The 27,670-nt window shown below is 38.2% G+C and overlaps 1 protein-coding gene and 1 pseudogene across 1 annotated transcript; both read right to left on the bottom strand.

Annotated features, from left to right (window-relative positions):
* Nucleotides 1-1,494: 1,494 nt before the first annotated feature.
* LOC133876741 (uncharacterized) lies at nt 1,495-9,511 on the bottom strand (annotated as a pseudogene).
* Nucleotides 9,512-13,000: 3,489 nt separating this feature from the next.
* LOC133878577 (protein DGS1, mitochondrial) lies at nt 13,001-27,233 on the bottom strand. The gene is made up of 14 exons (XM_062317145.1): nt 26,912-27,233; nt 26,252-26,366; nt 25,939-26,142; nt 22,147-22,284; nt 21,041-21,202; nt 19,893-20,087; nt 18,671-18,771; nt 17,209-17,298; nt 16,290-16,362; nt 16,190-16,218; nt 15,979-16,102; nt 15,036-15,146; nt 13,445-13,545; nt 13,001-13,315 (listed from the first exon to the last, which is right to left on the bottom strand). The coding sequence occupies exons 1-14, from the start codon at nt 27,136-27,138 to the stop codon at nt 13,195-13,197; spliced, it is 1,791 nt and encodes a 596-aa protein (XP_062173129.1). The 5' UTR covers nt 27,139-27,233; the 3' UTR covers nt 13,001-13,194.
* Between the last annotated feature and the right edge of the window lie 437 nt (nt 27,234-27,670).

The raw sequence follows: 27,670 nt of genomic DNA, 5'->3' as shown, positions 1-27,670 counted from the left end.
ATTTTTGTGTCGGCTGTGCAATGCTTGACTCCCTTAAGCTTTCTAATTGACCCATGTAACGAGTGTTGGGTCAGTGACTCCCAAACCAAGTGGTTTTAGGGCACTAGATGTAAAAACATCCTTAGGGGCTTAATTACTCAAGTCAAAAAGGCTACGAAGTCAAACTAGTCAAACAAACAACCAACCTAAAATTCTATCTTTTTACTCGAACACCCAATGCTTAATGAGGCAAGGGGCTCGGTTACTCAATGAAAACTCAAATTGGTGATATTATTCTAAGCCTTTTTTTTTTTTTTTTTTTGATAATAAGCCAAGGTTTCATCAACAAGTCATCCTACAAGTCTCAAGGCACACATTCTCAAATCAAATTTCATGCCTCACAAATCCTATGCTACCGTGCTTGTGATAAATGATTTAAACATGTCAAGTCTCTATAATCCAACAGATGAGTCAAAAGATTTCAGATTTTAATGACATGCAAAATTTAACATGTTAGACAAACCAATAATATACAAACCATAGTAAAATGTAACCACGTTCAACTAACAATAAAAGTTTTTTTGATGAATAAACACAAAATATCAACAAAAACAATAAATGATAACAAACAGACATGTCTATCCCACCCCCAAACTAAAATGACACATTGTCCCCAATGTGGCGAGAGATACAATACCGAAGTGGGTGATGCAAGCTGGGCACACTGCAAGAGAACATTCCTCCCAAACTTGAACGGCAGACATCGTCCTGAAAATCACAACTAAAACAAAAAGAAATAAGATCAAATGATAAGGAAAAATAATGAGGGTTGCCTCCCACAAGCGCTAAGTTTTCAGTCTTCAGCCAGACTCTCCATCTTGACGACAATCACTCCGAGCAACTCGGATCCTCCAAAAGGGTCGTCTCAACCTTCGGGCTCTGCAACTCCAAAAATGGCTTTAGTCTTTGCCCGTTCACCTTGAAAGTACTGCCATTCTTTGGATCCTCAATCTCAATGGTCCCATAAGAAAATACTGAACAAACAATGAATGGGCCTGTCCATTGAGATCAGAGCTTCCCTGGAAACAGATGCAGACGTGAATTGTAAAGAAGGACTTTTTGGCCAGGTTCAAAAGATCATCTCAATATGTTCTGGTCATGAACCTTCTTCATCCGTGCTTTGTACAACCTAGCACAATCATAAGCATCGTTCCTCGGCTCTTCCAATTTGTTGAGTTGAAGCTTCCTCAGTGAGCCAGCCTTTGTGAGATTGAAATTCAGCTGCTTAATGGCCCAATAGGCTTTGTGCTCTAACTCCATTGGCAGATGACATGCTTTTCCGTATACAATACGGTAGGGTGACATGCAAATTGGGGTCTTGAAGGCTGTCCGGTACGTCCATAATGCATCATTCAAACGAAGAGACCATTCTTCCCTTGATGGGTTCACCGTCTTCTCCAAAATCCTCTTGATCTCTCTGTTTGAAACCTCCACTTGACCGCTTGTCTGAGGGTGATAAGGAGTGGCAACCTTGTGCGTGATGCAATACTTCTTCATCAGCTGCTCAAAGACCCGGTTGTAGAAATGCTTTCCACCATCACTAATAATTGCTCAAGGAGTACCAAAACGAGCAAATATAGTGTCTTTTAAAAACTGAACCACAACTCTGTGGTCATTGGTCTTGCAGGCAACCACCTCCACCCATTTGGACATGTAGTCCACTGTAACCAGAATGTACAGATAGCCGAAAGAGAGTGGGAAAGGTCCCATGAAATCGATGCCCCACACATCAAAGATCTCGACAATAAGAATGGGGTTAAGGGGCATCATATTTCGGCGTGAAATACTCCCTAGCTTCTGATAGCGCTCGCATGAAACACAATAAGTATGAGCGTCTTGAAAGATGGCCGGCCAATAAAATCCGCACTGTAAAATCTTTGCAGCGGTCTTCTTTGCGCTGAAGTGGCCTCCACAAGCATGATCGTGACAAAAGGAGATGACACTAGATTGGTCGGGCTCGGGGACACATCTCCTAATGATCTGATCGGGACAATACTTGAACAGATAAGGATAGTCCCAGAAAAAATTCTTCACCATGGCCATGAATTTGGACTTATCTTGCCGCCCCCAATGCAGAGGCATTTGACCGGTGACAAGATAGTTTACTATGTCAGCAAACCACGGTGAGTGAGTATGAGCAATATGCATCAATTGCTCATCAGGGAAGGTCTCAGAGATAGGGGTGGCCTCCTGAGTGAAATCTACAGTAATCCTCGAGAAATGGTCGGCCACCACATTTTCGGAACCTTTCTTGTCCCAAATCTCAATGTCGAACTCTTGTAAAAGCAAAATCCACTGAATGAGGCGAGATTGAGCATCCTTTTTGGAAAAAAGATACTTCAATGCCGCATGATCCGAGTAGATGATGACTTTTGATCCCAACAAGTAGGATCGAAACTTATCTAAAGCAAAAACGACTGCCAGCAGCTCCTTCTCAGTGGTCGAATAATTCAGCTGGGCATCGTTCAGAGTCCGACTCGCATAGTAGATGACATGGGGGAGTTTATCAATGCGCTGCCCCAAAACAACTCCAACGGCGTAGTCTGACGCGTCACACATGATCTCAAAAGGTGTGCCCCAGCTGGGGGGCCGAATGATAGGTGTGGACGTCAAAATCTTCTTCAAGGCCCTAAATGCCTTCTTGCAATCCTCATCAAAAATAAATGGGGCCTCCTTTACCAACAACTTACACAAGGGCCTGGCGATTTTGGGGAAGTCTTGGATGAATCGCCTATAAAACCCTGCATGGCCCAGAAAAGAGTGAACCTCTTTCACCGTTCGTGGAGGTGGAAGGTTGGATATCAGATCCACCTTTGCCTTGTCAACCTCTATCCCCCGATGAGAGATGACGTGCCCAAGTACGATCCTTTGTTTTACCATAAAATGGCACTTCTCCTAATTGAGCACTAGGTTCTTCTCTTTGCACCTCACTAAGACCAGAGTGAGGTGGTGCAAACACTCCTCAAAATTTGAACCGAAGACCTAGAAGTTGTCCATGAATATCTCAAGAAAATGCTCCACCATGTCAGAAAAGATGCCGATCATACACCGTTGAAAGGTAGCGGGTGCATTGCATAACCCAAAAGGCATGCATCGGTAGGCGAACGTCCCAAACGGACAAGTGAAGGTTGTCTTCTCTTGGTCTCCAGGGCCCACGGGGACTTGGTTATATTCGGAATAACCATCCAAAAAGCAGTAGTACTTGTGCCCAGCCAATCGCTCTACCATCTGATCAATGAATGGAAGAGGAAAGTGGCCTTTCCTGGTGGCGGTGTTCAGCTTGTGATAGTCGATGCAGACTCTCCATCTGGACTGGACTCGAGTTGGCACCAACTGGCCCTCCTTATTCTGCACGACCGTTACTCCAGCTCGCTTGGGCACGACATGAATAGGGCTCACCCATTTGCTGTCAGAAATTGGATAGATGATGCATGCATCCAATAACTTGATTACTTCTCCCCTCACAACTTCTTGCATGGATGGGTTGAGCCGTCTCTGTGGCTCCCTCGATGGTTTGGTGCCTTCCTCCAGATGTATCTTGTGCATCACTGCCGAAGGGCTGATTCCCTTAATGTCTTCTATGGTCCAGCCTATAGCTTATTTGTGCTCTCTCAAGACGTCTAACAACCTCTCCTATGATCACAGGCAAAGTCTCTGCTGGACCGAGGAACTTATACTTGAGATTGTCCGGTAGGGGCTTAAGTTCCTTCTTTAGAGGCTCAGATACTGCTGCCTCCTCTTTCTCATTGCTCTCTAGAGGAGCAAACTCCAAAATGGCATTGGCTTGCTCAAGTAATACATCCAAGTCCAGATCCTCTCCGAACTGAGCAAAGCATGCCTCTAGGGGGTCTTCAGTGCTTGATTCTTCAATAACTTCCTCTATGATCTCCTCAATCAAGCAAGCACTTCCGATCTCATCGCATTCCCTCGGCTTCTTGCTGATGTCAAAGATGTTCAACTCCACTGTCATATTGCTGAAGGAAATTTTCATCACCCCTGTGCAGTTGATCAGGGTGTTAGCCGTGGCTAAGAATGGTCGCCCTAGGATTACCAGTATCTGAACTCCAACGTTCTGCACCGGCTCAGTATCTAGCACTATAAAATCCATGGGGAAATAAAACTTGTCCACCTTAATCAAAACATCCTCCACTATTCCCCGTGGTATCTTAACTGACCGGTTAGCCAACTGCAATGTCATGGAGGTGGGTTTCAATTCTCCTAACCCTAATTGCAGCTAAACTGAATAGGGTAGGAGATTGACACTGGCTCCAAGGTCAAGCAGAGCCTTCTCAATGTGGCTGACTCCTATCGTGCAAGAGATAGTAGGACATCCAGGGTCCTTGTACTTGATAGGCAGCCTACATTGGAGGATTGAGCTGACGTGCTCGGTCAAACAAACTTTTTTTGGGACATTGGTTTTCCGCTTGACGGTGATCAAGTCCTTTAAGAACTTAGCATAAGACGGCACTTGCTGGATGGCATCCAAGAACGGGATGTTGATCTGCACTTGCTTGAACACCTCCAAAATGTCCTTGAACTTTCCTCCTTTCTTGGGCGCGAGAAGTCTGTCAGGGTAAGGCGCCGTAAGAATAAAAGACCTAGGAGGAGTCTCTATAGTCAGAGCTAATGTAGATGGCTCGGCATCTCTCTTCTCTGCGCTCCTGCTTGCTTGTCCTTCTTGTGCAGCAGGGTTCTCCTCAGGGTGAACCACTTGGTTGTCTAGTTGTTTCCCTGACCTAAGTGTGACAACAGCTTGTACATGCTCCTGCCCATGCACTGCATTTGATGAACTTCCCTCATGGAACTGCAACTTTGGATTCGGCACAGGCTTACTAGGGAGCTTTCCCTTCTCTCTCTCCCCCAAGTGACTAGCAATTTGCCCAATCTGGGTCTCCATCTTGGCAATAGCTTGAGTGTTCACCATGGTAGCATTCTTCACATCATTGATGGATTGCCCTGTAAGCTGTATGAAGGCCTTGAGAGTGTCTTCCAGGGTGGATTGTGAGGAAGAGGCAGAGGCTTGATATGATGGTATTGGCTGGGTAGGACGACTTTGCTGGTGAACCGGCTGATGTAATCCAGGGGGTATCGAGTGTGGGATTGGTGAGGAACTCCTCCTTGAGTCATAGGCTGGTTCTGCTTCCATGAGAAATTAGTGTGGTTTCGCCACCCTGGATTGTAGGTCTCAGAAAAGGGTCTATTGGCTTGCTTCCTATAGTCGTTGAAAGCGTTCACTTGCTCCATTGGTGCCTCGACAAAAGCTGGCAAAGATGGGCAAGTCTGTGCTAAGTGCATGGGACTAGCACAGATGGAACAGCAATCAACGTGGAATGGGTTGGCAGCGCTGATGGACTTGCTTACAACTAGGGCATCGACCTTCTTGGTGAGGGCATCTATCTTCATTTTCAGCTCGATATCCTCTTTCACCTCATAGATGCCTCCCTTCTTCTGAATGCGAGCAGCTTTATCTCGACAGCTTGAAAAATCCCACTGTTGGGAATTGTCGAATAACTAATCCAAGGTCCTATACGCCTCCTCTCCCTTCAAACTCAGAAATGCGCCTCCGTTCATCGACTCGATCATGCTACGGTTGGATTGAGTTAATCCTTGATAGAAAAATTACACGAGTCTCCACTTCTCGTATCCATGTGGAGGGCACTTAATCAACATATCTTAAAATCTCTCCCAACTCTCAGAAAATTTCTCATCTTCTTCTTGAGTAAATGAGCTTATTTCCTTCCTACACTCATTGACTTTGGACATGGGGAAGAATTTGTTGTAGAACTTGTTCAGCAAGTTCTCCCAAGAAGTGATGGAACCAGGCATGTTTGAATCCAACCATGCCTTGGCTCTATCATGGAGTGAGAAAGGAAATAGCCTAAGATGCACAGACTCTTCAGAAAAATTTTGAAATTTGAAGGTGGCACAGATGTCTTTGAATTTCTTCACATGGCTATAAGGATTTTCGAGGTCCAAGCCATGGAATGCGGGTAGGAGTTGGATGACATGGGGCTTAAGGTCAAAGTGAGTGGCATTGGTTGGGGGTAATACTATACATGAAGGAGAATTTGTTGCAACGGGTGCAAACAAATCCCTAAGTGTCCTATTATGATCAACGTTTTCTCCCCGATTCCTCTCATTCTTACCCGCATGCATGTTATCTCCCATCTCAACAGAATTTCTAAGCCTTCTCCTAAGAGTTTTTTCAATCTCGGGATCTAAAGATGTCAAGTCTAGATTCAAAGATCTTCTACCAAGCATACACTAACATACAAACAATTATTTATTACAAAAAGACAACCGAAATAAAGAAAAGACTTTGCAAATGGGGAACAAAGTTCTCCAAAGTACAATCTAGGCTAGTTCCCAGGTAGGTGAGGGGGGTTACACCAGACACACTTAAATTCTAAGACCTTTCCTTGCCAGAATTCACCTTGACATTGCCCTTTAGATAGCTAAGTAGACCCACACTAACAAAAAAAAAAAATTTTTTTTTTTTTTTTTTTTTTGAAGATTAAAAGAAAAATAGCACAAACAAATTAAGAAAAATAAAGACTAACACAAATGCATATAATGACACAAAGGTAGCAACAAGGGAAAAAAATTAAAACTTACAAGATTGGACCAAAAAATGTTTTGGCAAAAATTTCTGCTACTAAACTTATCCAAGAGTTGCCTCCTGTGTTGAAGTCGATCGATCGGATGTACTGGTCGATCGATCAATTGTCAATCGATCGAATCCTTGGTCAATCGATCGAATCTTTGAAACTTTGCAGGACCAAGAACAGAAACAGAAACAGAAACAGAACAAAAATTCTCTTTTTTTTTTTTTTTTTTGCACAAATCAAAAACTAATAGACAGTAATATGAAGCATAAAACTACACAAAAATTTTAATTAAACTAAAAGAAATCAGACAAACAGTAAAATGATGTAAAATAGAAACAAAATATGAACAAAATAGACTAGAGAAAAGAAATACTTACCTGGTTTCGAGCTGCTGTTGTGTGCAGAAAAATAGATCGATCGAAGTTAAGTTTGATTGATCGATCGATTTATGAAACGATCGATCGATTTTACAGGGCACTCAGAAAGTTGCAGCAACTGCAAAAACAAATCCGGGAGAAACAAAAGAGAAACTTAGAACACAGAACAGAAGCTAAACAACAGAAAAATGAAACAAAAATCTATCTAACTAGTAGAAAAACAAAATCAATCAAACAAAAACCAATTTTTGAACCGATTTCCCCGGCAATGGCGCTAAAAACTTGATATGAGTTTAAAAGAGTACTCGCAAGTGCAAAAATCGTTTGCAATATAGCGTTATGCAAGTGCGAGGTCGAATCCACAGGGAAATGGTCAAAAGTTAGTGTTTTGCTTAATCAACCTCATTCTAACCTAGTTCCAAGAGTTTTAGGGTTAAACATGCACCAAAAATGCTAAGTTAAAGAGGAAGAAATGAAATATGTAAAAAGGGACTAAGGCTAGGGAATTTACCAAACCAAATCCAACAACTCACACTCTTGGTTTCCACTTGAACACCCAAAGAACATTAAGCTTAGGGTGTCATTCAAGTTTCTCAACCATAAACCTTAGAACCATTAAATGAATCGAACTCAAAGACAAATCACAAAGAGTACCCATTTGAAATCAAATCATCCATTGTATCCATTCAAAGAATAAATCACAATGGATATCGTCTTTCAAACCGATAAAACAATGTATCCATCGGTTAAAACATATCAAATGTCCTATTTCTACCACCAACCACATTCATTGCAAAAGATAAAGCATTAAATGAATGGAACTTGAACAACATAATGATATAACATTAAATGTGCAAGTAGCACTACAAGAGTGTGAGTGTCATCAATGGAGAGGTTTCATCCTCAACCTTAGTTGAGAGTTCTAGCCTCCCATGACTAAGAACACCACAAAAACTTGAAGAACAAACATGAAAATGGAAGAAAAACTTTACAAAGCCAAATGTCTAAAGAAAAGAGCTACTGAAATAAACTACAAAATGCACAAAATTAAACCTAGCTACTGCTCTGAGAACTCCCTCCAACAAAGAGGCATGGCTATGGCTTTATAGAAGGAACTTAAGGTTAGAAACCCATGTAAAATGACTCCTCTAAACCCCCTCTAGGGTTCCTCTCTTGCTAGAGACAACCAAGGTCACGAAACCAGCGTGTCTGCTGCGAAAATCAGAGGAAGAACTGCTTTTTGTCGTGGAGAAGCTCCTGACTGGGCGTTCTGGCGCGCTTCTGCAACAGTTAGTTCTGGGAAAATTCGATCGATCGAATTATATTCGATCGATCGACTCTTCGGGACTTCCGAATTTCCAAGCATTTCCTCATGAAATTTGTCATTCCTCTCTTATTGACCTACAAAACACAAAAACACAAAAACTAACCAAATCATCAGAAAACAACAAGGCCAAAGGTCTAACTAATGTAAATCAAAGGGTCCAAATACACAATATTTGGCACTCATTAACATGTCTATGCATCCTTTCAGCAATCCCATTCTGTTGATAGGTATGTGGACATGTGATTCTGTGGTGTATGCCGTGTGTTGAAAGGAATTGTTTAAAAGGATGAGAGGTGTATTCACCACCTTCATTAGTTTGAAGTTGCTTTATTTTACAAGATAACAGGTTTTCCATTAAGCATTTGAATTTGATAAAACACTCAAGCATGTTTGATTTTTGTTTGAGAGGAAACAACTATAACATAATATTTGCATCCACTTATTGAAAACACAAGGGATGTCCAAATGTCACTATGAACAATCTCTAAGGGGGAATAAGTAACAGTTTGTGATTTAGGGAACGGTAGTTGTCTACTCTTAGCGAGTTGACAATCTATACAAACTGAATTAATCTTAGAGGTTGTTACAAGAAGCTGATTTGAACTTATTATTTGCTGGAAAATCTAGGAATGTGGATGGCCAAGTCTTCTATGCCAGGTAGAGGACGAGGTCTTTGCTCCTAGGAAAGCAATGAGCCTGTGGAGTTTATTCTTAGAGAAGTGTTTCAAGTTCACTGGGTAAAGGCCACCCTCACTAGGCCCTTGTAGGAGGATCTCCCCGATTAGGTTGTCCTTCAAAGAAAATATGAGTCAGTTGGTTTAAAGAAGCAACTATTATCCTTGCAGAATTTCTGTGTAGATTGCAGGTTTGCAGAAGGTTGAGGACAACAAAGAACATTTTTAAGGTGTAAAATAGCATTAGGTGTTTTAAAAGAAGTGGAACCAGTGTGTGTAATTGAGTGCCCACCACCATTTACAAACTATGGCGGCTTCTGTTCCATTTTAAGGTTGGTTGATGGAGAGGTTTTCCAGATTTGCTATAATATGATTGTTGGTTCCACTGTTTGCAAGCCAGTCTTCTTCCTCAGAAGCAGCATTGGAGTGGGAGACCATCGCAGCTAACTCACTTGGAGGATGTTGACCTTGGAAGGCATAGTCCATTCAATGGAAACAATCTAAGGCCTGGTGGTTGCTTTTTCCACATATTTGACAAAGAGGTTGATTAGAATCTTGAGAATCGAAGTGGCCAGAATTGGACTTACCTTGGGGTGAGCCGGTGAGGAAGTTCCTGGGAAGAATGTCTTCTGAGGTGAGAACTGCTGGGATGAGACCTGAGGAGGGAACCGAGTCTGGTTCTGCTTTGGATTGGAGAACCGAGGCTGGCCTTGCCTTGCAGAATTGTTGAATCTTAGCTTGTGATGACTGTGACTCGGCTTTTGTGCATGTAATGCAAAAGATGAGACTTTAGTATCAGCATTCTGGTTGTTGAGAAGCTGTTCGTGGCTTATTAGTAAGGTCTGAAAGTCTTCTAGAGGTATGGATTCATCCTTTGTCATCAGGGCAAAAGATGTGATGAAGGCATTGTAGCGTGGAGTCAATCCACAAATTATGTAGGATATGAAGTCCTGATCGGTCATTGGCTTTCCAACCATAGCCAAGTGATCCGCCAAGTTTTTTGCAGCATGCATTTATTCAGAACAAGACTTATTACCTTGGCGTAATCCTTGCAGTTGGCGCCTTAGCTCCTGGATTCGAGTTTTGGATGGAGCTGCATAACGATTTGCTAAGACACACCATACTTGCCATGTGGTGTCTAGACCATGGACAGTAGAGAGCACTTTTTTAGGAGGTGTTGCAATGAACCAACTGAGAAGGTATTGATCCTTCTTTTCCTATAAGGTGAATGCGGGATTCAGTTGTGCAGGGGAGTCCACTATTAGACCGAGAATGAATTTTGGTGGGCATGGCTCGGAGCCATCAACAATACCCATCAAATCATTCGTGCGAAGAATGGGTCGAAACTGGAAGACCCATGTCATGTAGTTTTGTTCATCAAATTGCACTTTGGGAGCAATGTGGGAATGGATGTTAGGTATGGAGGGAGGTGCAGCAGCATTTTCGACTATATGAGGAGCAGTATGGGGATGAACAGGTGGTGTGAAAATGGGTGCGGAAGTGGATTTTTCAGTGTTGGAAGAGTCTGCCATTGGATTGAGAATTATGGTGTGAACCGAATGGAGCTCTGATATCATGCAAAAACAAGGAAGGAAAAACAAACTTGGAAGCTTAATTTCCAAGCTGCACTATGTCTTCTATATATAGTGATTTACAAGATCTGTCTAAAAAGGAAAGTTACAAGGTGAACGTTTGTGAACATTCCTATACAGCTAGTTCAGAAAATATGAGGAAAGAAAATACAATACAATTAGGAAAAGAAAGGCTCAATTAGGCAGCATATAGCCGTTGGTTGTATAAGGTAAAAATATGAATGCTGGTGAGGATGCTGTTGCCATGCTAGGTAGGTGATCACAAGTACGAGATTGCAGGCTCGGGATACATGGGATCCACATGATCGTGGTTAGTCTGATTTGGAGAAATTGCGTAATCATTGGGATGCTGGTTGCTGGTTGTGCAAGGCAAGTGGTTGTATGCGTGATCTGCGACACCTTGGTCAGCAAGGGCTGCATGATCTGCGAAGTCTTGGACAGCAAGGATTGTTGTCTTAACACTTTTATGATTTGGTATCACATATTTTGATGTATGTATGTGAATTTGACATGAGATGTTGATGATCTTGATGGAATGTGAGTGCTTATTTTATTTTGCATGATTAATGTGTCATATGAATCATATTTTGGTTAATGCACATTGTTTGGATTCCATCTGCTTGAGTTTGGCTGCATGCGTGTGTGTTTGGTAGGCAACCATGCAAGAGAGGTCAACAAGCTTATCAATCAAACCAATGCGCTAGTTGAACCTATGACCAAAAACTCTTGCACCCTAACCTAGAACTGAAAGCACTGTTTGAGTAAAAAAGACAATTCCAAAAAATTGGAAAACAATGAAAAGTTGTCTAAATGTGCTTGTCTTGTCCCTATAGAAATAGTTGTGACCAAATTCATTGCGGAAATAGACAGTCACAAAGGACATTGATTTAAGCTTTGTGCTCATGTTCAGAGAGAGTAGATAGAATGAGGGTATCTAGGCCCTAGTAAAAAGATTTGACTTTTGACTCATTGAGTTGTCAACCTTTCTCGTGAGGTGCTTTTTGGCATAGCCAACCTTGACATCCAGTAGGGTTTTAAACTTGCTTGTGAAATCTTGCACACACACAATTCATGAATGAGTTGATGATATCATGATTGCTTTGTGTTATTGGTTTTATGTCAAGTCATTTTTACACATTCTAAAAATTTGTGTGATTAATTTTCATAAACCACTAGTGATTTGATAGAAATTATGCTTGTGCATTGTGATGGGCATTACATTCAGGAGTGTTTTGTTTTGGATAAAATTGAAGAAAAAGTGTTTTCTAAACATTTGTGTCCAGACAGCTTACAGTTGTGTCCGGACATGGCTTCAAGTGAAACCCTAGTTTTCTCACCTTTTCACAATCAAAATCTAGGTTTTGGATTGGGTTTTAAGGTGATTCTTGCTCATTGTGTTGCTTTGTTGGGTTGATTCATGTCTTTTAAAGCATTAATGCATATGTATTGAGGATGGATTTGCTTGTTCTCACATATTCCCTGATTGCATTTTTGTGGTATGCACACTACATGTTTGATAAAATGCCTCAAAGAAATTTATGTTGCAATTCGGCATTGAATCACTTAGTATTTTTCTCTTCTAAGAGATTCCATTATGTATCGTGAGTTAATACATGCATTGTCGTGTCATGGGATGTGTATTTGCATGCTTTTGATATTTGAACTCCTCGGTAATTGTGGTTGAGTTCTTCCATGATAACTGATTCTCATGCATTGAGCATATCTTATTCATGCATTATGATCAACATTAATGCACCGACTTGGCATGATTGCATATTTTTGAGTTGTGATTTTCAAAATAGCATAAAACCTTGTTTATGTTGTTTTGAAATTCCAGAGGTTGTGTACATTGATAAGATTTTAATTGAACAATATGTACACGTCTATAATTTAGCCATCAGCTTACGCTTTTTTGTTTATTGTTTATATATATATATCTTACAGCGTATGTAAAGCTATTTATTTTTTTATTTTTTTTTTTGTTAATTGAATACGGAAGAAAACGGGATATTAAAGCTATTTGATAGTGAAGCATTCCTAATCATTTGATAAAATTTAAACAAGGCAATTTGATAAAGGGTTGAAAACCCCAAAGACATCTACAATATTCTTCTTTATCTAAAACAATTAAAAAGAAATTTGATAGGAATCATTGTTATGCCTTGGGCAACAAGTTTAAATGATTACTATATGGTTAATTTCTTAACTTGTGGGACAGCACAAAACCAATCACCGCTCTCTTTTCTATCAGAAAGAAATGTGAAATTAAATCTAGACCTAGACCATTGAAAATACTACAGTACCTAAGCCAAATCTAAAAATAAAAGGCGATGCAACATATAACCTAAGCTACACACAACACATCATGTCCCATGACCACAAATAAAGTAAAAGTTATTTTCATTTTTGGGAAAAAAAAAAAAAAAAAAACTCCTCAAAGCTCTTTATCCAGAGCATGTAATACAAAGTGAATTTATTATTTTAACCATTGTCGATATTTAAAATGCTAGATTACCTCTCAAAATTGTGATCACACAGCAATTTGTAAAGCGAAAGGATAGGGGAAAAAGTGAAGTGCTATTGGCGTTTCACTGAAGGCAGCAAGCAGTCATATATTCGGTCCATGCGCGATGTCACTATGAGCTTATATGAAGTTTGAAGGCCAGGCTTTCCTAGATCAATAATATCCTGTCTCAAACTGTTTTCAAAATACTGTTAGTGGTTAGCTCAATGTCCAAATTCATGATTTCTCACAATTCTCCCGGAAGCATATAATACATTGAAGAATTCAGCAAAATAGATTGTAAACCAGGCAAATAAAACTAACCACTGCCATTCCCCGGTTGCTTTTGCATGCCTCTCGACCGCATGGTACAGGCGATCCAGGCTATATAACACTAATCCAAACATGCACTGCGCTTCTTTTTCCTGTAAAATACATTAAAAAATATGAAGATTTTCTGGATTAACTGAAGCAAATAGTGTGTCTGAACGTCTTTTTCTTGATTCATAACTAAAGCAAGGAGAGGTAGTCAGAAAAAAACTGCCATCCAAATAAAGTATGCTAAATAACCTTGGAAGAATAATTGTGAAATACCAGGTATGAAATCAGAATGAATATTCAATAACATGCAACTGAATACTTGAAACTTGTTAGTACACTATCCTATCAAACATATATTGTCACTGAATTATTTCTCGCTTGTCTTTTTGTTTCCTATGAGGATGAGATCTGGCCACATAATAAGATGGATGATGCAGTTGCAGATTTCTGTCAGAGAAGCCACCTGTATCAGGGATAAGTGCCAAAGTTGTCCTTTCATCTAAGAACTTGGGAGTGGGAATAGTAATTCATGGTGATTGAGAGCAGCCTATAGTAGCGCTCCGTAAAATTTCTTTTCACCTAAAACTACGACTTTAAGAGAACACTTGATTCAGGCTATTAATTGAGATATACGTTAAATTCATATAAAATGTGATTTGAAACTCGGTATAAACAGTCTTATTGATTATGTTAATCTTCCATGTAAGATTGCAAAATTAATTCGGGGGAGTCTTGATATGTTTCACTGCACTAGTGGAGATTAAGATAAATAAGATTTTTTGAGCATCCAATCAAGGATCAGATTCTATGGCTTCCATGGGCTAAACTCAGGTGATACCTATTTTTGGATTTCAGACTTGTTACTTAATCTTTATAGGATCACTTAGTGAAGATACTTCTCGTAGAGCTTGTGAGGGACTTTATTCTTTTTAATATATACTACTCGAAGAAAAAAAAAGGAAAAAAAACAAAAACAAAAACAAAAACTGTGAAGAACAGGTAGATAGCTTTATCATCACAACTAGGTGAACTTTTAGAAAAAGGATTAACAAATTATTTGACAATAGCCGACATAAATCAAATAACAAGTGTTTAACATGCATTTATTTGAAATGAAAAGGGAGAAGAAACAAACAAGGAAATTAAAGAGCAATCAAGTTGTAAAAGTAATTACTAGATATATTTATTGCCACGATACTTTGTTATTGACTCGTCGTAATTATTATTGTTGTTACTTTTTTTAAATAAAGCATAGCATAAGTTTAGGCATATGATTTGTGTCAGCCCGTTTCTATCATTTGGCGCATTCATTTTGATGCACATATATATTTTGTTTGGTTTGTTTGAAAATGGCTTTAAATGAGAGTGAAAAAATAAATTCTTATGATATGCAACTACTCCTAAATTAAGGCTTATAGCATGAGTAATCTGTTGTTCACAAATGGGAGACCTTACATTGATGTAACTGCATTCTGCCAACAGAGTTGTCACTGTATACTTGTATGTGAAGGAAAACGCACAAAAGCACACTGCCAAATAGCCACACAAGCACACATTCTTTCGACAAGAATTGCTCAGTCATTTAGCTACATACCTGCCCTTGGTCAACATAGATTTGGTACTGCACAATCCTTTTCTCAACCTCCACAAGGAGCAGTCTACGTTGGAGCCGAGCGATTCTTCCTCTTCCTTCTGCTCTGGTATCCTGATTTAAATAAGCAAAAAACAGATTAAACTATCCCTTAAATAAGGAAAACTAAAAGAAAAAGAAACCCAAGTGTAGAAATAACAGAACTTGGAAAGGTCTAATAACTCCATCCAGTGGGTAGTACAGGTTACTCCATTAAAAAAGAGAAAAAGACAAAAATAAAATAAAATAAAATCTAGCTTTGAATCTCTTTCAGCAACGCCATACAGGCCTTCTTTAATGAACAACGATCCTGCAGAATGTCCAGCAATGCAACTGGATGGAAACTGAAGTGAAATGAAAAGAGGAAAGTGTTGAATGTTGAATTCCACCCCCCACACACCCCCCAATGCATCTTTCATCTTTAATTCATAACTAGAGTACCAGTGCATTATAATCCAGTTACCAAAAATGGCAATCCATTCCCTCCATTCCAAAAGGCATCCATAACTTGTCAGTAGTAAAAGCAAACAATTTTGAAACGTTAGGAAGAGTACAATTTCCACCAAAAATATAACCATGGAAATAAGAATTATGATTTGTGGCAAAAAAAAAAAAAAAAAAAAAACGAAGAAGAAGAAGAAAGGTAAATTCTTAAAAGCTTTTGACAATTTTTATTTCAAAATTTGCTACTTGCCTAGACACTAGATTATTATATTCTCAAACTGAATATGCAACCCACTAGACAAGATCTTAACTAAAGAGATACAGCAAGCTATAATCATTGCCATTTAAACAGTGCAATGAACTACATTATACACTGCACGCATGCTGACATGCAACAAATATGGTTCACATTATTAGATTATCCTTAAAAAATACAAATAAAAGAGCTTTACAATCTTCCTACCTGTTTCAACCATGCACGCACTAACATGAGCAGAATAAGAGAGAGAAAGAATGCTGGTAAGGCAGCCAGAATAGCAAAGTTGATTTCATTCGCCTTAAGAATCTGATCCAGCTCAAGCATTGCCCTGTTTAAAAAAATGATTTTTAGGAACTAAGACATTAGACAAAACTAGTCTATCAAGAAAATTGGATAGCCACCCTATGAAACTCACGTCTCAATATCCAGTTTCAGCTTCTGAACCTGTGATGTAACAAAACACATGTAAAATTATTGATTCATAAACAACAAGTATTGACGATAGCGTATATTACCTGGATGAGCAAAGCACGAGCAAGTTCTCCATTAAGAAGGTTCTGAATGGGATGCATAAGTTCCTTTTCATACCTACATCCAAGAAATCAATGAACTTATCCCTCTAATAAAAAGATGAAATCAGCAGAGTTACACAAATACCATCACATCCTAAAAACGTAATTCAAAATATTAACAAGAATATGGAGGTTAATAGAAATCTTTATTGCTTGGATTATTTTACATTATTGACAAGTAAATCTGTCCTGATCGCCTTGATCCTTGGATGATCTAAAGACCTTGAATGTATGCTTACATTTTCTATGATCAAGAATTAATCAGTTAATTTCTTCACTTCCAACACTCATAAAACTATTGCTTTAGTAATATCTCCCATTGGTTATCTGACACCAGTAGGTCTGCTCCCTCTAACTCAAAAGGGTCTAATTACTCATCTGTACTTATAAATTCGACACAATTGAGCATGGATCAGATTAAAATTAAGACAGCCAAGCCAAAGCTCTTAGGTTTGAAATCACAGTCAATTTCAGTAAATGATGATATCCATGTGATGCGAATTAAGAGGACACTGCCTATTCAACAGGTCATGAATACTTGCACATGCATGTACCATATATTTATAAAATGAGGAAGAGTGTCAAAGCCCCCTAGTAGATGGGAAGAATTATAAGCTCTTTTTTAAGTAAGTTGGCCAAAAACAACTTTATGCCAAATGTTCCTATTTTCTCATCCTAGTTGATACCCAAAACAAATTGAAAGATGTTTCAAGAAAAATGTTCTGGCAAGCAAATAGAACCTAAAAATAGCAAGTAGGACAAAACTATCCTCTACTGCCGTTTTCCAAGCATGTTTAAGCACCTCATCAATAGCAAATCCCGTTACAAGTAACTAAAAGAAGCAGCACTACGAGAGACCTACCTGGCCATAACTATTTCAAGCATTTCCTGATCTGATGCATTCTCTGGGATCTTTTGACCTTTGGTCTGCTCACTGAACGCCAACAACATTCTGCAAACAAAGGAGACAAATTTTTTTTTTTTTTTTTTTTATGAGTAAAAGGAGACAAATATTTTAAGGTTAAGTAACAGCAAGATCTATTAATCCCAAATTATGTTCACTGTGAAATCAGATGTCAATAATCAATGCAATCCCACAAGCAATCTATGATGAAGAGTAGTCCAGTTAACAAATGGGAAACTGTTTGATGGAGAAAAGGATATATGCAACAAATTGTACGAAGTCTAGTGATTTACTTCTTAAGAAAGACCCAGAGTCATTCATTATTGTCTCTAACAAAATGGCAATTTTTTTTTTTTTTTTTTTTTTTAATTTTGACATTTGATGGAAAAATGGAAGTTTGATGCAATGCTTTAAGAGATAACCGTCTACTATATACAATGTACATTTTTAAAAGAAGGGGACAACCACTTCAAGATTCTCATGTAGCCATCAATGCTTACAAATCCCTTTTAAAGCATCTCCAGCAGATGCTCTAGAAGGCTGGTAATAGCTATATTTAGGTATTATCAGTCCTTTTTAGTCTCCAACAAATGCTTCAAAATAAAACTTCGCTGAGAGAGAGAGAGAGAGAGTGGTGGCATTGATCTAGGACGTGTAGAGGCGGTGAACACGCCTCTCACTCCCTCTCATGGCAGAGAAAGAGTTGCCAGTTTCGCCATCTTCAGTAGTTCTCGGTAGCTTCTGGGACCATGGATTACCTCCCCATGAGAAGCGCCGTCTTCTTCGGTGGTTCGGCGTTTCACCATCTTCAGTGGTTATGCGTTAACTGAATTTTGGGGGTCTAAATTCTTGGATTATTGTTGTTGGAATTCTGATGGTTTGAGCTTTGAACAGAAAGAGTATTTCCTGTTTTTGAGTTTGCATGGGGGTTGGCCGAATTGATTGGGCTGTTCTGTAGGGTGAGTCTAGGTTGGTTTTATGGATGTCTTGACTAATTGATTCTCGGTTGGTTGGGTTGGTGATATCAGTGGAATGGCCGGTCTGGTCCGGTCTGGTTTTGCTTGGGTGGTTGCCGATTTGCTGGTCTGATCTAGTTTGCTTAGGTGGTTGCCGGTTTGCTGCTTTGGTTTGGTCTCGTCGAGAGAGAGACAAGAAAGAGGAGGGAGAAAGGTAGGATTAAAAAACAAGAGAAATGATATTTAAAGAAAGTAGATGGCTGAATAAATAATTTGTTGGAGTTTGTATTGAAAAACTAGTAGCTAAAATAGAAAAAATGTATATTTTGAATAGCTAAAATAGCCACTACTGCTGGAGATGCTCTTAGTCATCACTGACATAAATGTTAGACATGCATGATGAACATTTATATGCAATATTCAACTGAAAAAAGATTAACAATGTGGAAAATAAAAACAATAACCTGTGCAGGGAATTGGAAGTTAACAGAATTTCTTCAGGCTCCATAACACCTTTGTGCCTCTTCCTGAATGTCTCAAAAAGTTCATCTCTAATAGATAGAAGCTGTTAAAAGATTGAGTTAATCATATTGAAAATTTTGGACACTCTAGAGATATGAACAATGCAATGCACAAAGGATAAGTAGAAGGGAGAGAGTGAGAGAGAATTGCTAGCATCAATTTAGAATAGTTACCCCCCACCCCGGAGGTGCGTCCTAAAATGACTGGCTAGATTTCGAAAGACATGATCACTAATGAAAAGGAATGAACAATCTCCCCAAAATGCTCTTTACACTATTAGTGGTAGATTTTTTATGAGTCTTTTCATAATTTTGTAAAAAATAAAAAATTAGGGGTATTATAAGGAAGTGGAAAGGTAAGCTCTCACTGTTAGAAAGTGAACACTCATTTTGGGACTTTAAAAAAAAAAAAAAAAAACACACACACACACAACAACCACATTGGGTGGGGGGGGGGGGGTAACCAATTCAATAAGCATTAAATAAAAATATAACCAAACATTTAATTTCCGTATAAAATATATAATGTTAATATTACTTATCAAGTATATTTGAATGTCTGATGATAATTTATGAAGTTGCCCTTGATGACTTTTTTAAAATTCGAAATTGTGCAATTTCCTCAAGGTCGAAGGGTCTTGTTGAATATATCTTTCTCAACCTTACACCACGACAAGGATATCATTCAATTACTAATCCCCCACCGGTTGCAACATTGATTGTGAAAATACATATTGACAAAGAGGCCCTTTCAACAGTAGCAGTTGTGACTAGTAAGATCAATGCCCATATCAACAAAGACAAAATTAATGGATATACTATTATCCCTTTTAATCTCTACCCTTTTTTTTAATAAACTGCTCAACCCCTTTGATTGTCAAATATTCTTCACCATCAGCAGGGAAGGGATACCTCTTTTCCAATGGGCCATTTTTATTAGGACTGGACATTTGTGGCCCTTTCCTCCACCTGTGCATCTAGTATTACAAAAAACTGACAGTTTGACATCTTAAACTTAATTTTCAAGGGATCAATAATACGTTCATGACAACAAAAGCAAGTTACAAGCCACCAAAACATCCAATGATTATAAATAGCAAAAAAGAAAAAAAAAAAAATCCAATGTGAAAGGAGCTAATAGTGAGTACAGCAAGAATTAATATACCGGTTGCTCTACATGATCATTGAAAAAGCTAACTGTTGAGTCTCGCGCTTCACGAATCCATCTGTCAATGTCAGAACTTCCCATCAAACTACTGTGGCGTAGGACCCACATAGAACAGACAGAGAGGCCAACTGCACCACATGTATAGTGGATCCAATTTAAAGTTATCTTCCTGGGTTTCCGATGTTTGGCAACCTAAGAGAAGTTAAAAATCAAGCACACAACATGTCTCAAACCTGACCAAACTACACAAGAAACCATAGCATAAGCCTGTCAATCACCCAAATTTACCCCGAAAGAAACAAGTTTGGATAATTACTCTGCTATCAAACATCCAACAATAATCAAACTAAATTTAACAATATCCCAATTTGCCCTGACAACCATCCTTCAACTAATAAATTGAATGTGTCTAGTCCATTTAAGGCATCTCACTATGAGATATACCAGATATTGCAGACTTTTCTCTCTTTTTCTATAGGGATAAATAAATAAAAATAAAAAAGCCTGCAATATCTAGTATAAAATATTTTTTGATCAGGATGAGTTCTTCAAGTAGAAATTTTTTTTTGATAAGTAGAAAGTATTTTTAACAGAGATCAGGATGAGTTCTTCAAGTACACACGATGTGTATAAAACCTCTAATTATGGCACTCAAAAATCTAATGAACCAAAAAAAATCCATAAAAAAGGAAGGCGGGAAATTGCCCAAGATAGTCGGCCATTCATACAAGATCTTGAAAATAAATCTTTGAGTTTGATATACAAGAGCTCCTCCCCCCATTATAAAATAATACTTTAGTAAAGTGGGAACCCTAATTTGAGGTCTGCTCTCTCTGACAGCCATTCCATCTCTTCTTCTTTTTTCCCATCTTCTCTCTCTTCCCTTTCTTTTCGCCCATTATTCAACTTAGTATCAGACCAGAAAACCTAAGTTCAAACGTTGACTCCACATCATACTCCCCATTTAAGTTAAATATTCTACATGATGGACCCATTCAATGAAAAAAAGTTGCACTAGACGTAACGGGGGAATATTAGAATACTAATTAAATTATTATACTCATCATAGGCTTGAACTTTGGAATAATTGGTGATTTAACAATACAAATCTATACAAAAAATAAAAATACCACAGGAACTCTTACAAGATCAGATATATAAGAGTCCAACTTCCGTAGATTTTGATAAATCAAGTTGATAGCAACTCTAACTTCAGAATCAGTCCACTGGGACCCTTCTTGATTTACTTTGGGCAGCATCTCAAATAGTAGTGGGATTGAATAGCTCTCTTCAAGAGAAGAATCACTCTGCATAGTATTCATTGTATAAGGAGGAGGGGAAAAAAATTAGAAGTTCAAAGTAAATAATAGGGAAATTGCCCCAAAAGTATTTGAGTATTGCCCTGTGACAAATAAGGGATTGAATTTCTAATTTTGACAATTAAAAACTCAATATTTTGGCCTTGTGACAAATAAATCATTCTGTCATATTTTCCACCCAGCTTTTAATTGAAAACTTGCCAGCTGGTATCTTCTCTAGATCAAACCAATAAAACATGTCACATATATCCATATCCAAGTCAATGTGCCACATAAGCAATTGTGCTCAAAAAAAAATTAAAAATCAAACAAAGGACAAAAAGAAAGAAAGAGAGAAAGGATAGAGATGGGCTGTGGGAGGTGGAAGAGATTCACCCCCACCACCACCCTCTACTTCTGCAGAAGGGGGTGGGAAGAGGTGGCCCCACCCCATAGAGAGGGGAATGGGGTGACTCCACCCCCACTCCCACCCCCACCCACCTCTGTAGGGATGGAGGTTGTGGGGTCTCCACCCTCTCTTTTTTCTTTTTTCATTTTTCTTTTTTCTTTCTATTTTTTTGGCATAATTGCCTTTGTGGCATAATGATGTGGATATGGATACACGTGGCACATTTTTATTTGTCTAACATGGAGAAGATGACAACCGGCAAGTCTTCCATTAAAAGCTGGATGAAAAATATAGCAAAAAGAATTATTTGTCTCAAAGCCAAAACTTGGACCTTTAATTGTCAAAATTAGAAACGTCTACTCTTATTCATCATAAGAGCAGAACTTGGGGACTTTTCGGGCAATTTCCCTAAATATTAATAGCAATAATGACAGAATTTATCTGAGTGTCCTGCACACTAAATGGTGAACAATGCAAAAAAGCAAACCGCATTCACAACAAGGACAGTCATGAAAAAGGATAGGTCTTATGTTCATACAGTCACCTGAGACATTGCATGTAGATGTCCAATTGATGCCTCCAAATTTGAAAATAAACCATTAATTGTAACCAATAACGAGGGCAGTGAATTATCAGGATCCTTGAATAACTCCTCCCCAAATCTATCGACTTCCATGTAAATCTGTAAATGAAATTGAATCATAAGCAGATTATACACTCTTGAAAAAAAAAAAAAAAAAAAAAAAAAAAAAAAAAAAAAAAAAAAAAAAAAAAAAAAAAAGCAATAAACATTTGTGTAGTTATCCTACAATACATAACAATGAAGCTAAGTAGGTAGCATACATATGTCTATATATATATATTAAATATGGGTTAAGCATGTTGTATTGTGCATGTGTGCATGTATGCGAAATTGTATGCTATGGGAAGGGGCAGTAAGCGAGAAAGAGTGGAACCACAACCTTTGCTAAACACAATGTAACAGTTTCTCAAACACACTAGCAAACCTCACTATGCCAAATAGGCTAGAATCTGCTCAACAAGGTCGTATTGCAGGCCTTAAGTACCCTAGCAAAGTTAAACAAGATGGATGGCCTAGCACTCTGAATAGTTCCTCGATTAATAGCGTACGATGCTTTCAAATTATATGTTATGAAAACTAAGCATTGTTTTTTTATAAGTAATTCAATCTCATTAGAAAACGAATAAGGGCCCAACCCTTGTGCACAGAAAGTATACAATTGAAAACCCTTATTAGGGAGGAAAAGAGGAACAAAAGTCCAAAAAATCAGAAAAAGAATACTATTATACACCGTTATCCATGTATAAAGGGATTTGAATATAACATTTTTTTAGCTCTACCACTGAAATCTCACGATCTTCAAAACTCCTTGCATTCCGCTCTCCAAATACACCACATTAAGCACAAAGGTGTCATCCGCCAAACTTCCAAAATGCTTCAGCATCCCAACTAATCTATTCAACTAGCCAACAACTCTATTACCCTTCTAGACATAATCCATTCACTCAAAAAAAGATTGAAAAGTGAATTTCATAATTCTCTTGCCAATTCATAATGAAGAAGAAGATAATCAATGGACTCCTCACTCCTCTTGCACATACAACATCAATCCACCATTATGACTTTCCTCTTCCTCGGGTTATCCAAAGTAAAGATTTTTCCTAGTGCCAACGTCCACACAAAGAACGTCATTCTTAAAGGAGCCTTGACTCTCCAAAATACTCTTCTAGGAAAATGGGGAACTAGCAAGAGTGGACAACACATGATAAAAGGACCTCTCTTCAAACTTCCGCCTTTTGGATGGGATCCAACATATTTTATCCTCAATGCCTTGCCTCAATCAAATAGAATACAAAAGCTCAAAGAAAGAAGAAACCATATCCACCTCCCAATCATACACTAGTCTAATAAAAAGATATATTTGAATGGAGATTTCTATTAAGGAACTCTATATGATTCGCCACCCATACATCCTTACAACGCACGATGCTAAAAAAATCCGGAAAAGATGTCTTCAAAGGCTGGTCCCCTCACTACAAATCATGCCAAAATCTGATCTTGAACCCATCTACCACCTCAAATCCAAAAAAAGTCGAGAAAACTCCCCCGCCCCCTCCTTATATATTTCCACACTCCCACTCTGAAAGGCCCCGCTACCTCCATAGAACACCAGCCTCTCCTCATGCTATCATATTTAGTTTTCACCACCGATCTCCACAAAGCCTCCCTCTTCGTAGCATAACACCACAACCATTTTCCCATAAGAGCTCAATTAACTTAACCATTTTTCTTACCCCTAAACCACCGGATAGCATCAGAGAACAAATCTTCGACCAATTAACTAAATGTAACTTAAACTCGTCACCGAATCTACCCATAAAAAGTCCCTCCAAAGTTTGTCAATCAGATTAGCCACACCTACAGGAATGGGAAAAATGGACAAATAATAAGTAGGCAAATTGGAAATAGTACTTTTTATCAAAGTCAACCTACCCCCCTTAGACAGAGAAACCCTCTTCCAACGAACCAACGTCGCTTCATTTTTTTAACAATACCATTCCAAACAAATCTATGTAGCCTTATAAGAAACTCCCAAAGGAAGTCCCAAATACTAATCGGCAAAGATGCCTCTCGACAACCAAAAATATGAGCCAAACCTTCAACATTACCACATCTCCAACGGAAACTATCTCTGATTTAGTGAAGCATTAATTACAAAATGAATTAAAGTTTCTATCCTTGAATTTACACTTTAAGATGGGAATTTGATTTTTCCGAGTAATATATGTGACAGCAGATTGTTGTCTAAGCAAAACAAAAGGAACTGGCAATTACACCCTTGATACAATAAGTGATGTTTGAGCTTCTACCATTTTTCACGGACCTACGTTTATCATAGCACTGGCCAATTTCATTCTTTAATTAAATTAAGAAGAGATTGTAAATCAAGAAATTAAGTGATCTATATAGTTCAAGAAAATTGGTAACTGCTGATAAAAGCCAATAACTGTATGTGACATATTGAGACCCAAATGTTCTATTAATTCGGAGACAAGTACAAAATCCAGAAATAAGAACATGTAGATGGGCAAAATATAGCCTTGTGAGCTACTTGCACACCATTGCCATGGATGTTGGCTTAGGCAATAAAGGTAAGGTGGGGCTAGGACAGGGCTTAGATTGAATCCTTGCTCACCCATATTATATGTGTGGCTGCACATTGTTTGGATGTTTCTAGCATACGCCTATCATTTAATTCTTGAAGAAAAGTGATTCACTACTCCTAACCCCAACCCCAATGATGCCATTGCACTTGCTTCATTTCTCAAACCACGGTATTGGTTTAAGATCATTCAGCTCATATGGTGAACAGAATATGACATGCATCGGTTATAATAGATATGCACTTCAATTTTTCTTTTCGAAGCATTTTCAAGCTTTTCTTCTAACTATTGTGTCTAAATATTATCCGCACATCATTTTTTTCATAAGTAATCGCAAATTCATGAAAAAGCACAAAGGTGCAACCCAAGTACACAAAATGTATACAAGAGAAACATTTAACTAGAAGAAGAAAAAAAAATCTAAAAAAAACATTAAAGCTAGAAATATTAAAATCAAAGGCAGCTACCCAATGGTAAAGTGTCTTAAATAATAAAGCATTTCATTTCACCAGTATCCTCTCACAATCCTCAAAACTCCAATTGTTTCTTTCCCTATAAAGACACCACATACGGCAATACAATATCATCTTCCATACCACATTAAATTGAAGCCTACCACCTTGCGTTCTCCATCAAGCGAAGAGGTCTACCACTTGACTAGGCATAACCCACAACCCTACATTGCTAAAAAGGGTATTCTAAAGAGCACTGAAATCTTACAATGGAGGAGAAGATGATCCATTGACTCCCTACTCTTCTTACACATGCAGCACCAATCAACCACAATGACATGCTGCTTCCTTAGATTGTCCGTGGTGAGGATCTTCTCTAATGCGGCCAACCAAGCAAAGAACGTCACTCTCAATGGAACCTTATTCCGCCAAATACTCCTCCAAGAGAAAGGAAAACTATCATGGGGAGCAAGAACATTGTAGTATGACATTATCCACACATCATGAGAGATGTTCATTATATTTTACACATGCAACAGAATCATAGGAAGCTTAAGCTCTCAGTAAAACAAACGCAAAAGGAAAATGAATAACATAAGATTATTTATGAAGAACACATACAAATTTAAGTAAAACTAATGAAGAGACCATCATTAGTCAAATGCACAAAATGAAACCAAGAATAAGATTGAGCAAACCTGAGCCAAGAAAATAGCAAGCGCATGTTTTAAGCAACTTAAGACATCTATTCTCTCAGATATGTGATATGATGCAAAATGGCATAGCTGCTGCATGGAAGAGCCCTCAGCAACACATTTACGTATCAGCTGAACAGTTCCATCAATAAAAGCCCATGGCCCTCTCTCAAAAATCATGAAGTACATTTTACGAGCATTTGATCCCTGAAATAATATCATAGAAACAATGAGAATATATAAGATGTCCCTACAAAAAGGATAATAAGTAACATAAACTATCAGTTGGAGGACATCATATGCATGGTCTACTAACCTCCGCCCTAGATTGCCAAAACTGCAAATTCTTCTGGATGTTATGCAAATTCAAAAATATGTGCTCCAAAATATCCTCCAACACCTCATAAACTCTAGACGCCTCTGTCATAACCCTGGGCAGGTAAAGCATTTAACCCATAGTTTAATATTTCCCAAAAATAAGAAACAAATGCATTTAACTCAATTTCTTAGAAAACGGATGTTCCTTTGCTGACAAAGGGTGATGTGTTTCATAAAAAACATAAATAGGAAATCTCTTATTAGCTTGCTTTTGGGAAAATTAACGTAAAACAATTTCCCAAACTTTACCTTCAGTTAAAATGCCGTTCACATAAATTCATTTCAGTATTCGTAAACAATCAAAATTACTATCTAACAAATTCAAAAAATCTCGAAGGTACTGACTACTAAAAATCGATGAATCATCAGCATGTTACAATTCGATTACAAAACTTGACACAAAACAAACAGAGAATGAACACGTACAGCAATTAAATGTAACACAAGAATAGGACTGAATTTAGTCGAATCTTTCATTACCCAAGGAAACAGAAGAGAATGCGAACCTCAAAATTCTCTCCCTCCATTTTCTCGGCAACCGAACAAGTGATATAAGAAAAACAAGAAAAAGCACTATAAAAAGAAGTAGCTAGCATACAGAGAAGAGTCGAGCGAGTTGGAAGGCAATGGTAGGGGGAGACATTTCCTGCGACTCCGGTAACCAGCGCGAGCCGCTTGGCGATAGAGATTTGAGATTTTTCCGAGAAAGTTTGAGCCCGAAGAGGGAAAGAAACCGACCACTCGGTTCCAGAGATAGCTGGAGTAGAATGAGAATAGGGTTTTGAGGTCCTTGGACTCGTTGCTCTCCGCCGGTACCACCTCCATTGAGTTCCCGTAGCTTCGTCGTTCTCGGCTTCTGTCCGGAGAAGATAGGTAGAGGCGCGCCGAATCACTGATTTGATGTATAAGCGGAAATGCTACATCGCATATATTTCAAGGCCTCAGGTGGCCTTTGAATGCTTTGACTTTCATTGATTTTTTTAAAAAAAAATAAAAATAAAAAATAAAAATTTACTTTATGAAGTCGTTAAATAGATTAATTTAGGTTGACCAATTGTTGACGAGAACAATTTTAATTAAGAACAAAAATTAACAAAAAACTGGTTTAATAAGTTAACAAATGTCTTAAAACATGTGAGATATATATATATATATATATATATATATATATATATATATATATATATATATGTAACTTTTAATTAATTTTAACGATATTAACTTTCTATTTTATTTTATTTTTGAGTTAAATACATATTTACCCCCTGTACTTTACGACCTTTATTTTTTGCTCCCTCAGTTTCACTTTTTATCAAATTTGGTATATGTGGTATATGAAAAGACGGAAATGGTACCT

Source organism: Alnus glutinosa, chromosome 9 (assembly GCF_958979055.1).
Source record: "Alnus glutinosa chromosome 9, dhAlnGlut1.1, whole genome shotgun sequence".
Classification (NCBI taxonomy): domain Eukaryota; kingdom Viridiplantae; phylum Streptophyta; class Magnoliopsida; order Fagales; family Betulaceae; genus Alnus; species Alnus glutinosa.
Note: the sequence above shows the minus strand (reverse complement) of the source record. Positions and strands in the feature narration are given on the sequence as shown.